This window comes from Fundulus heteroclitus, chromosome 22 (assembly GCF_011125445.2).
Source record: "Fundulus heteroclitus isolate FHET01 chromosome 22, MU-UCD_Fhet_4.1, whole genome shotgun sequence".
NCBI classification, from domain to species: Eukaryota; Metazoa; Chordata; class Actinopteri; order Cyprinodontiformes; family Fundulidae; genus Fundulus; species Fundulus heteroclitus.
The window spans coordinates 25336839-25348785 of record NC_046382.1 but is presented as its reverse complement, the minus strand read 5'-3'; the positions used below and the strand labels follow the sequence as shown (position 1 = coordinate 25348785).

The 11947-nt window shown below is 39.3% G+C and overlaps 1 protein-coding gene across 1 annotated transcript in view; it reads left to right on the top strand.

Annotated features, from left to right (window-relative positions):
• The first annotated feature begins 1801 nt into the window (after positions 1–1801).
• The window catches only part of lrmda (leucine rich melanocyte differentiation associated), a 412971-nt gene continuing 402825 nt past the window's right edge, over positions 1802–11947 (top strand). The window contains exons 1-2 of the mRNA XM_036126750.1: positions 1802–2159; positions 2926–3026. Of these exons, the coding sequence (XP_035982643.1) occupies positions 2118–2159; positions 2926–3026 (143 nt within the window). The 5' untranslated portion in view covers positions 1802–2117. The remainder of the gene's footprint in view (positions 2160–2925; positions 3027–11947) is intronic.

Genomic DNA, 11947 nt, shown 5'->3' with positions numbered 1-11947 from the left:
GAAAGGTTGGCCCGTAATATTGTCACAGGGTCTCGTGGCCAAATTGTACTGTCATGATGGTTTGGTCTGAGACCAAAACAATTCTGAACACCAAAGAGAAGTTTGAACATAATTTTGATAAACCTAAATAAGGGAATGAATGGCTCTTCTAGGTTCACTGTAAAAATCCAGGACAGCACTGTGGAGAAGTAAGTTATAGAGACGGGGCAGAGGTTCACCTTCCAGTAGGATAATGAGCTGAAGCATACTGCTACAGAAACACTTGAGTTGTTTAAGGGGAATCGTTCAGATCTGTTGGAAGAACCTAGATAAAACACAGACCTTAATCCAATCAAGAATCTGTGGTTGGACTTGAATATTGCTGTTTACTATCCAACATGAAAGAGCTGGAGCAGTTTTGCCTTGTTGAATGGACAAAAATCCCAGTGGCAAGATGTTAGAGATTTATCCAAAATGACTTGAAATCATAATTGCCACAAAAGGTTGCTCTACAAAGTAGTGGCTTTAAGGGTGAACAAATAGGCATGGAGTTTTTTGTTGTTTGCTTCACAATAGAAACACAATAAATCTTCTGTAAAGGAAATTGTGCAAACTGTCAAAAAATCCATTATAATTCCAGGCTATGAGCCAACAAAACATGAAAATTGCCAAGAGGATGAATACTTCTGCGAGTCACTGTACATGTGTGCTATGAAAACTGTAACATTTTGGGTCTTCCATCTGTCCTTCCACATGGTAGTGAAGGAGGGGGTGGCGACTGGTGCCTGTATGCAGTAATCATTGGGCGAAGGTGGGGTACACCGTTGACAAGTCAATAATCAGAACAGAGCAGAACAGAGACACACACACTAACCAAAGAGCAATTTAGAGGGACCACTTAGCCCAACATTCATTTTTTTGGGACATTTTAGATTATTATTTTTTTAATGGGATAAAGCAAGGAGTACCCAGAGACAACCGACTCGAGCATGTGGAGAACATGAAAACTCGGTGCACAAAACAGAGAACTCCAAGTCAAAGATTTAAACTCAGAAACTGCTGCTGCAAGGCAAATGTGCCTTCTGGATCAATATTATATATTTTTTCAAAATTATGTAGTGTTTACAAGGGACCTTTTGGAAAAAAAATAACTATTTTTTCTTTTTTTTCTTTCTTTTTTGCAAATACCCTTCTCTATTTCCACGTGGACAAACTGTTACTATATTGTAAATTGCATGTGTAAAACAAACGTGTGGGTGGGGTACCAAAACTGGTTCTAGCCTTGAGCCCCAGATCCCCTAACTCCGGCCCTGTAAACCAAAGGCTATATAGAAAGATGTAGCCTACAATTAACAGAAATAAAAGCTTGACCTAGATTAACCTCATGCCTGGTGAATGCATATAATATTTGAATTTAACTGTCAGAGAGAATTAGAGAATTACCAAAATAAATACACTTTTTAATGAGCTTGTAGGCAAAGCAAGGTAAATTTATTTAAATAGCACATTTCAGTACAAAGACAATGCAAAGCGCTTGTAATTCACTGAGATGCACCTGCATGTATTCTCTGAAATTGTGTGTAAAATGATCAAGCGTTGCCTGATGCCTTTTAATCTTAGTAGTTTAAACTTAGTAGTTGCTTTGCGTAGGCTATATTTATTTTTGTGCATGGTATTGCCGTGGCCTTTGCAATTAGAAACCAGGTGTAAGTGTCCAAGTCCATCAAAAATAAATAAATAAATAAAAATAAAATAAAATTATAATTACTGACAGGAAACGCCCCTTCCCCCCCCCCTCCCACACGTCGGGAGAATCCAGTGCAGCCATCAGGAGATAGTCAGCAGCACCGAGGCTTTATGAGTTAACGAGCGGTGACCGCGTGCTTCCGCAACACAGCGGGTCAGCTGATTCAAGCGGCACGCGGAAACAGTAACAGGCAAAGCGTCAGTGAACCTCCAAAGCAGCAGCTCGCCACAGTCACAGGAATCAATACTGGATGTCGACAGCGTGAGCGGGAACACCGGCTCTGACTTCAACTCCCAAAAGAACAGAAACAAACAGTAACATACAAAATTAACTAACAAACAAACAAAGCAAAACAAAAACAACTGCAAGCTGTCATCCTCAGGAGGACGTCATGGCTCACAGAGAGTCACCGGTCGTTTTAAATGGGACTCAAGTAAGTTTATTCTGAAAACTTTCACCGTCGGACCGTCTCCTCCCCCTACGTTGCTTAGGCTACTCGGTGACCTTTAAAACTGCGCTTCTTTTAAGAATAATAATAAAAAAAAAATTAACCGTGAGTCTGCTTGTTCGCTCTCGCTGCTGTCATGTGACACTGATTGGCATTGCACACATGGCTTTCAGTTTTCAGACTCCTTCTGCAGCCTAACCGGACAGTGCACGCGCGTGCGTGTGGCGTCGTTATTATGTCAGAAAACTCGTGAAACTTGCTGTTTACTACGCATTATGTCACAGAGAGGCGTGCAACGAGTCATGCCCAGGTAACGGTGCCGGCCAGCACAGGTGTGACTGACACTTCAGCTGGCCCGGTCTTTATATCCAGGCTGCTGTAGGGTGACTGTGTCAGAACACAGCAATAACAACCGTTTTGTGGTTTTCAGTGTTGGTGTTACTATTGCGAACTATCATTTCCTCCTCTCACACCCATCAGCACTCAATGAAAACGACAACCAAACTCGTCACAACCTTCCGCAAACAATAAGCAAAACCAAAAAAGACAACAACTAAACCCATCAGCTTTTTTTTTTTTTTACAAAACACAACAGCATGTTTTGCAGCTCTGCAACTGTTTTTTTCTTCTTCTTTTTTTCTCCTTCTTCTTCTTTCGGTTTAGTCTTATGAAATCTTGTTTTGGTGAAAAGTTGCAAAGGCCAAAGTGGTCATCTCTCACCATCCGCTGTTGTGTTCTCTCACTCTTAAAGGTATCATACATTGGACACGACTCCAAGGACATCCCCCACTTTCTCGGAGAGACGTACGGCAAGTTCGCGAGGCGGCTGGATCTAAGTTTCAACCAGCTCAGGTAAGAAGATTTCAGCAAAAGAAGGATGCACAGACGTGTAAATGATGCGCTTTGTGGCACAAATGCAGCTCAGCATCAGTAGCGGTTGAAGGTTTTGGCCTTGCTTCACAGGTGGGGAGAGCGTGATCAGGACAAACAAACAGCATGGATGAGGATTAGAAATTGGCTGGTGGTCTGCAGAGGCACAATTAAATAGGCACGATCAATAAATGCGATAGGTTTAATAAAATGGCAAACTTGCAAATGGAAGAAAATAGGTGACGGTTTTAGTTTACTTATTTTGGAACAGTTTTTCATGCTCTGCAGACTGGAAAGCATTTTTAGTGTACACCGTGTTTGTTGTGTTTTGACTTGTCTGTAGGAAAGAAGCGACGAGTCTGGTTTCAGTACGATATCTCTCATTTACACATTGTTTAAAGGGGCAAGCAAATATATATTTTTTTAGACTTTAAGGATAATGTCTGGGAATACGCCTTAGTAGCTAACTCTTAATATGCATATGTGTGACGAAAAAAGAAACCCCAAACTGAAAATTCTCACCTGTGACCACACCTGTCACAGATATTTGGGGGGGAAAAAAAGAAAACTTGATCTTTGTTAAGGAGTTTGGAAAGCTTTTCTTAAGTTTGTTGTTTTTTCATCTGGTGGGGCTGAGATCCTCGCAGACCATCCGTTCAATCAGGAAAGGAAGTTCTAAGGTCGACTTATGGTTTACATGTCTGTGTCCAAGTCCAGCATCACCGTCACCAAGCTGTTCAGCTCAATTGTCCTCTAAAATATGGAGCTAAGTGACATCATTGTCATTTGACAGATTTTTTTAAAAAAATTGTATTGTCAGTTGAATAAATCTTTTACTTTTTTTTCATAGCAGACCTTGTTATTTGCTGTGGCATATTACTTATAAAGGACTGTTTTCTTTCTAACATCACCAATAACGACAAAACTGACAGAAAAACACTTGGAGATGAGGGGAGAAATTAATAGATAACTTGGTGAATAACATGAAAATATATAATTTGTTTTTACATAAATATGATGTAAATTAATACAGAAAGAGGGACAGGAAGGAAATATAACCAGTAAAAATTGTTCTAACTCATATTCCTGGTCTGACTCTCCCTATTGTTTAAGACAATGTGAGAGCGTTTCTCCCTGTTTTGACAAATATACCGCTTGGAATATTTCAGGAAATGCGTTATTTGTTCCATGGAGTAAATTCCTTATACCTTGTCCAGCCACATGTCATATGTTGGAGGCTCTGGTTTCAACCACATGGACGTAATGCATTTGATTACTGCCATTTAATAATACCTGCAACAGGTAAGTCACACCTGCCCCCTCAAGCTCATTAGGAGTAAACCCGAGCAGCGCCACCTTCGGCTCCCAAGCAACATCACGGCAAATTATCTTATATAGCACAACAAAAAATGTCTTTCCATTATGCGATCAAGTGTAACTGCTTTTTTGATGATTGTTTTATGTGGGTTCCTAATCTGTCCTGGAACAAGCGTGGAACTGACTTTAGTATTTTCCAGGTCTAGATAAGTGTGGAAAAAAAAAATCTATCTGACCATCCGTCATCCATCTGTTGTCCTTCCTTCCCTTCCTCTCTGTTCTTTGATCCATCCATCCATCCATCCATCCATCCATCCATCCATCCATCCATCCATCCATCCATCCATCCATCCATCCATCCATCCATCCATCCATCCATCCATCCATCCATCCATCCATCCATCCATCCATCCATCCATCCATCCATCCATCCATCCATCCAATATTGACTGGGAAATTGATTGGGAAGCCAGTTTTACTGTTAACTTAACAAATGATGTTGACATCTTTCACTTTGTAGTTTTGGGGACTAAAATGGATCAGAAAGCTCTCAAAAAGAGATTTTTTTAAAATTTGTATTAGGAAAATCTCCTGTGAAGATGGATACATGTTTTAAGCCACTTTGAGAGGTGTATAGGAAATATTTTGGTTTTATGTGAATATTATGATGCCTCCTGCGCATGTATTTTTACATTTTGATCTCTACTTACACAAATCTTTCATTCATAAACATATAGGTTTATGACTGAAATATTACTTATGTGTCGTATTTAAATTCGTCAAGCATAGAAAGTACCACAGCTCCTTTTCGCTCTCGGTAAGGAACTGAATGTTGACACATCAAATAAACGTATCATTCTAGAAAATTAGAAAGATTGAACTGACATCTCTCGTCAGGCAGTGGCGACGGCCGCATATTGACGCCGCAACTTCATTCCTCTGTCAGCTCTAGTACACCAGGTGTAAATAGATGCACATCTTAGGCAAACTCAGTGGACTGCCTTCAGCATTATGCACTTCTTCTGGCTGCTCAAGTCAAATCGAGAGGGAGACATTGCCAGAGCTTGTTGTAGCTAATACGCTTATTTCTGTCAGCTCAATTGACAACAATCATCCGGCAAGCTGACAATGAGTCACAACGAGAAGCAAGGAGCTGTCTCCGGTTTTAACGGAGTCCTGTGTGTTTTTTTTTTGGTGTGCTGTACATATGCTTGGTTCCTGTGTGGGCTTGTGCACCTGTGCTTGGCTGCATCTGTCTCTGGGAGCACAATTGTGAGTGGCTGGGCAGGTAATGGCAGGATGAAATTATGGTAGTGGGCTGTCACACCCACACCTCTGCATCGGTGTGCTACGGTGTCAGCCTGTCTCATCAATGTGTTGAGAAGTGTGGCTCACGGTGAGATTTCTGTCTCGGGACGGGCCTGGTTAGGGTGGTGTTGTCCACTTTGTTCCAGGTCAGGTGTGTACACATTGCAGCGAGGTGGCATGTGCTGCATTGACATGAGTTCTCCCTGTGACTGGAGTGCACTTTCAGTGCCTGCATCTGTTACATTCAGTGTTATCACCCTGGACACATTGGGATTGAGGAAGACACATGTCTGTGACTATCAGAGGCGATCCTAACAGTGTTGGAACAGTGATGCTTTTCACATACTGGGCAGTGTGTCTTTTTAAACAAATCACCTAGGTGAATCCTAAAACATTTTATTTATATATATATATATATATATATATATATATATATATATATATATATATATATATAAATGCCTGCACTACAAAAATTGTTGTATATGCAACTACATGGATATTTAAGGAGAAATATCCTGCTTTTTTTCTATTATTCTCTTTCATATTAAGCAACTCGTTTTGGTGCTTGTCTCTTTAAACCAGAATCGGTTGTTCAGAGCTCTCTGCAATTAAAATTCAGATGTCGGTTTATAGATAAATGGATAGGTCAAACAATATGTGCTATGCTAACAGCCACTTCAGAAAAACCTATGTAAAATAAAATCAGTAAATATATATCCATTTATAACCCCTTGGTTACTTAACATGGAAGGGCCGTAGTGCGGCTGCGCTGCGCCTTCGCAGCTGATCGTAGCAACTCTAGCCAGTGCGGCTTCACCCGTTGCACCGAGATGCAATTCTGAAGCATCCCAGATGCGGCGCCGCACCGACTCCACGTCAATCTGGAGCGGATCGTTCAGGCAGGAAGTCAGTTGTTTAAAAGAAAAGTGGACCCAGTCGAGTCTTAAAGGTAAAGACCACATGTTCAGAGTTTGGATCGCATTTTACTCTGAAACATCAATGCTTGGGTAATAACAAATTCAGTTCATACAGTTAATCAACAGCCAAACTTAAAAACGAGCATTAAAAATATCTGAAAAACAAAGTACCCATGATAAAGCCAAAGAAAACAAGGTAAGGTGATTAGATAAAAAGTAGACACACAAGACATGGGTAGTACTACCCAAGTAACCACTTCACTGGTTTATTGTTTTATTTAAAGGCTGTTATCGCACGATGATGCAATCCTTGCGTGATCCAAGTCCAGCGGCGCAGAGGTGCTCTGCTCTGAACACTCCCGGTGGAATAGGGTGCCTGGCAGAAAGCGCGGCACAGTCGCACCTCTTCCACATTCAGTTGAACCTCAGGGTAGCAATGCTAATGTTATATTTGAAGTTAAGGATCATATGGACTTATGATTCTATCATATTATTGCCTGGTATTTGTGCCAATATTGATCAAAATAACTACAACAGTCTTTTGGCCTTAAAATTTACCGCTGTATATAACCAGAGCTCCACAAACACAAAAAACACTCCCAAAGCAAAACTCCGCCTTTTATCGAATGGGTTTCTTTTTTATGCCAGATACATTTACTAGTAAAAATAGTTTGTATTTCTTAATGCTTTCATTAAACCAGCAGTTGGAGGATTTAGTTTCAACAGCAAAAGTAACAATCCCAACTATGTTTTCATTTTTTGGGGTTTAAAAACATCAACAGTTAAAGTTTATCTTTCTCACAATAAATCTGTCCCAGTAATCTTCCCCCCCCCCTAAATAACATTGAACCATTCAACAATTTCACCATCACTACTGAAATAAAAAACATTATAATGAACTGACTGTTTTATTCAAGGCACTGTTTTTATATTTTGCTTATCTAAAAGATAGCTTATTGTCATCATTTCCTTAATGCTGATGGGAATAGAAACAAATCTTTTGAAGTTTGTTTTAATGTATGTAATGGAATCCTCTGTCCAAAAGTCAGAGTGATTACTATGCAGATATTAAAAACATGAAAAGAAATTCCTTATTCTATACATGGCGGAATATCAGAAAAGGTGAAACAAAACCAAAGTCCTTTCATTTCTGATCCCATTGATCTTAAATGTAGCCATTAACCTAGCTGCTTCGTATTCAGCACAACTGGCTGCATGATCTGAAACGATGACATTTCCCAATTTAGCATTGTAAAGATATACGATAGATATAAACACACATTTGACTACAGTGTATGTCTGTGCTTGTCTCTGTGTGTGTGTGTGTGTGTGTGTGTGTGTGTCTAACGGGGTTTGTGTTCACCCAGGCCATGTTGGTGATGGCAGGCGTTTTGCATTTTAATGACAAATCAAGTATGCTAACTCGCATTTTAAAACGAAAGTGCTCTAAATGTCGCCCGGCTGTCAAAATGAGATGTAAGTAGTCTGATGAAAAGAGAACAAAGAAGACAAAGTAGGGAGGCCTGGAACACTGAGAAATGAAATAAAACCTTGTATGGCCTGTCAACTGTGTCGTTTTATATTCATATCTGAGGAACATTATAGTATTACTCCGCCGCTCAAGCCTCACTCATCTGTCTCCTTGAATTCGTCACAGATGGCACTCTGTCTTTCAAGTTGCTTTATGTCAACACTGGAAGGGGCCTGCTAATTGACAAATGAGTGTCACAGACATCAAGTGCTCCTTTTCTAACCAGGCTAGGTAGAGTTTGGTTGTTTGATGGTGACGGGAGGAGGAGGTAAGGGGGGGGGGGGGGGGAACTTCTATTGGCAGAAGCCCAGTAAGCAGCATTAGACTGGCCCTATATGAGAAGTGACAACAGGAAGAGAGCCTGTCATTGTCTTGCCTAAGTGTTCAATCTGCAGAGATGCCGGTATGCAGATAAAGTGTCAGTTAGCAAGAGCGGATATGAAACGTTGGCAGTATGAAGTCCTCAAATCACTTAACTGGGAGCGTAGTGTGGGTATTTCTGGTAATAGTGGTGGCGTACTCGTTCTGCTGAGGAAATGTATTCCATATCCCATCTATCAGGCCTGTTTAGGCACATATTCCAGGATAACCTGATCTGTGTCTCATAAATTAAGGAGTATGCAGAGCTCTCCCAACCTTAAGAGATTTAAAACCAGATAGATGAAAGGGACATGGTCTGCCAGGAAATAACTTATTCATATGAAGAACAGTGATATTTTGTATCATTCAGTGGTAGTGGGCAAAAAATTGACCTTTTTAATTTTCACTGGGATGTTTTTTAAATGATGTACTACCCCTGGGAGGATATTGAACAGTGGATGTAGATACTTAATGGATAACTTGTCGTGCTCTTGTGTTTCTCCAATTTGAGCTTATATTTTGTGTGTGTGTGTGTGTGTGTGTGTGTGATTTTTGCAACCTCTTTCCTTTCTGTTAAAGGCAGTTGAAAACACTGCAGAGTGCCCAAAGATGTGGGGAAGTAATAAGAAAATACTTTTTATTAAAATCTTTTGGGCAGAATGGCATTAAGTCATTTAAATTTCTCTTTTTAAATTGGATAGATTAAGCCGGCCTGGTAAAGTATTCAGAACCCTAAAACTCTTTCCCATTTTTTTTTTTACATTGTAATAACAAACTTCAACATATTTCATTGGCATTTTATGTGATAGACTAACAGAGCAGTGGAAGGAAAACTGCATGGTTTGTCTTTTTTTTTTTTTTTCTTCCCCCAGACAAAAGTAGAAAATGTGCAGTGCACATGTAGCCATGACCACACGGTCAATATACAAACCTTTTAGCTGCAGTTTTAGCTGTAATTTTGGGGTATGTCTTTACAAACTTTGGACATTTAGAGAATGAAAATGTTTCCCGTTTTCCTTTGCAAACTATCTCTAGCTGAGTCAGATTTCATGTTGGGGATTGTCAATGTGCTATTAGCACATACATTTGGCATGCGCACCAAAAAGATTTAATTTTGGTCTGATCTGAACACCATCTTCCACAGATTTGCTGTATCACCTTTGTGGCAAACTTCTAAACTTCTACTTATAGTTTAACATGTTTACCTCTCTTTCGCAAATAGAAGATTTGAGTAATGCACAACTAACAGTTGTGTGTGCAACATATTCTACCTCCTGAGCTATGGAGGTTTACAGCTCATCCAGAATTACCAGAAGCATCTTGGCTGTTTCTCTGATAAATGTCATTCTTGTCCAGCCTGTCAGTTTAAAATCAGACGTGATGAAAATCCTGGTATTGGAATGGTATCGTTATTGGCAGATATCCAAATTCAGGTATCGGGATTGGATCGGAAGTGAAAAAATGTGGATCGGTGCATCCCTATTGCAAACCTCAGATGCCTTCACCAAACTGTGTTATTTATACCTATTAACAAATTACAGTTCGACAGACAATATTTACTAATTAATCAACTTCTGAGGGAATTTGGTTGCACTGGATTTTATCTTGAGGTACGACTAGATTATAAATGCGCAGATTCAGAATTTTATTAAACATTTCATGACAATGCAGCACTTTCTTTTCGCTTCACAACTACACACTACTTTGTGTTGATTCACATAATATCACAATACAATCTATCAAAGTTTGTCGCTGTATCATGACAAGATGGAAAAACGCATTGTGAGATAACTGTTAGGTCCATTGTTTGACAAAAACAATGGACCTCAAAGGTGCTTGAAGTACCAAAAAGGTACTTCAAGCACCTTTTTGGAGCTTGAAGTAAAATTTATACTTTGAATGTACCAACGATACAGCACTAAAGTTCTATTGTTGTTTTGAAGAGATCTAATGTTTACTTTGTGACTGAAAGCGCTGAAGCTAATTGCAACCACTATTAGAGCTGACATTTTTATTTTGGCTGTAGACTTTATTGTTATACTTTGTAGGTTCCCCCTCACTTAAAGTAATTTTAAGTCCAGACCAATTTAAAATGTAATGAATTCATGTTCATTGTTCACAACTCAGACATTTTGAAAGAAATTGACCCAAACAGCATTGAATAGTTTGTTAATTTCGAATTTCTAATGAAATAGTCTTTAATAATATTTTAAATGTCATAATACGAAAATTGGGATATTGATTAAGTTATCCTGCAATGTTAGGCCATGAGCAGATTATTTGCCTTTGTTTTCCTTTTTAATTTGGCCAATTTTTCAATGAAGCTGCTCATTTTCCACATATATCTTTGCTTTAATTATAGGAGAATAAAAAAAGTCTCAAACTTTGATAGAAGGCCATGGCATTAAGACTTTTTATATAGCAAGCCTCTTATTTGTCTATTACATTTTCTACAGTTGCATCATGGACATGAGATTGCATAGACTTAAAAACTCAACACACTTTTGGTTTTCTTGTTCAGTTTTTAGCTAGGTAAATTCTACAGACCTTTGAATGGAGTTGATTTCTGTACAGAATTGGTACGTAGTATCCATAAAGACGTTTTGCCTCACTTCTACCTCCATCTCAACTCCCTGAAGATTTTCACTCTGGATTCTTTGCAAACATTCTTGACTTTATTGCTTAACTACGTTGGCAAACAGCTAGTGTTGGATATATTTAGTTCCTGATTTCCAGTCCTACCATGTTCCCCTCTGTAAGTCACAAAGACTGGCTCCTTAGGAGGAGTCCTTCTCAAAACAAGTGCATTTAAAATTGTGTCACAATCTCAAGGCATAAATGCATAGCTATGGTATTGTCTATAGATTTGGTACCAATCATCCTAAGATGATTTTTTTTTTCTGCTGCTACCTCAACACTAGTCTTTCTACAAAGGATTTTTTTTGGTAAGTGTTGTAACCACAAAAAAATAAAAGTCCTTAGCTCAGTGTTTAGCAAGCTTGCGGTTAGTTGTGGTGTCATCGGTTTTAAAGCCTAGTATGAGTTTGGTCATAACAACCAACCTTTGAGTTAAAACTTGGCAAACTTCCTCACTGTTGCTCAAATCCCAGAAGAATATTATGCAAGGTATGAAAGCAAATGGCATATGATAGGGCTGAAACGATTCCTCAAATATTTCAAATAACTTGGTTAATAAACGTCCTCAAGGCAAATTATCAGTCTTTAGGCTTCGTTAAATTCTGTTTACTACTGTTTAACTCTTCAGGACGCCGTGTTCTGACCGGGTCGTTATTTGTGTTGCACAACACTCTCACTTTGGCTAATAGTATCGTATGCTGCTTATACGTGGATGTCAAGTGTGGTTATCAGCTACAGTATGGAGCAAAAAGAAGCGCTTAGAAAAGCTAAAAGTGTAGGCTACTTTAAACTCCACAGAAAAGAAAGCACAGCTTAGGGGGCTGTACTGC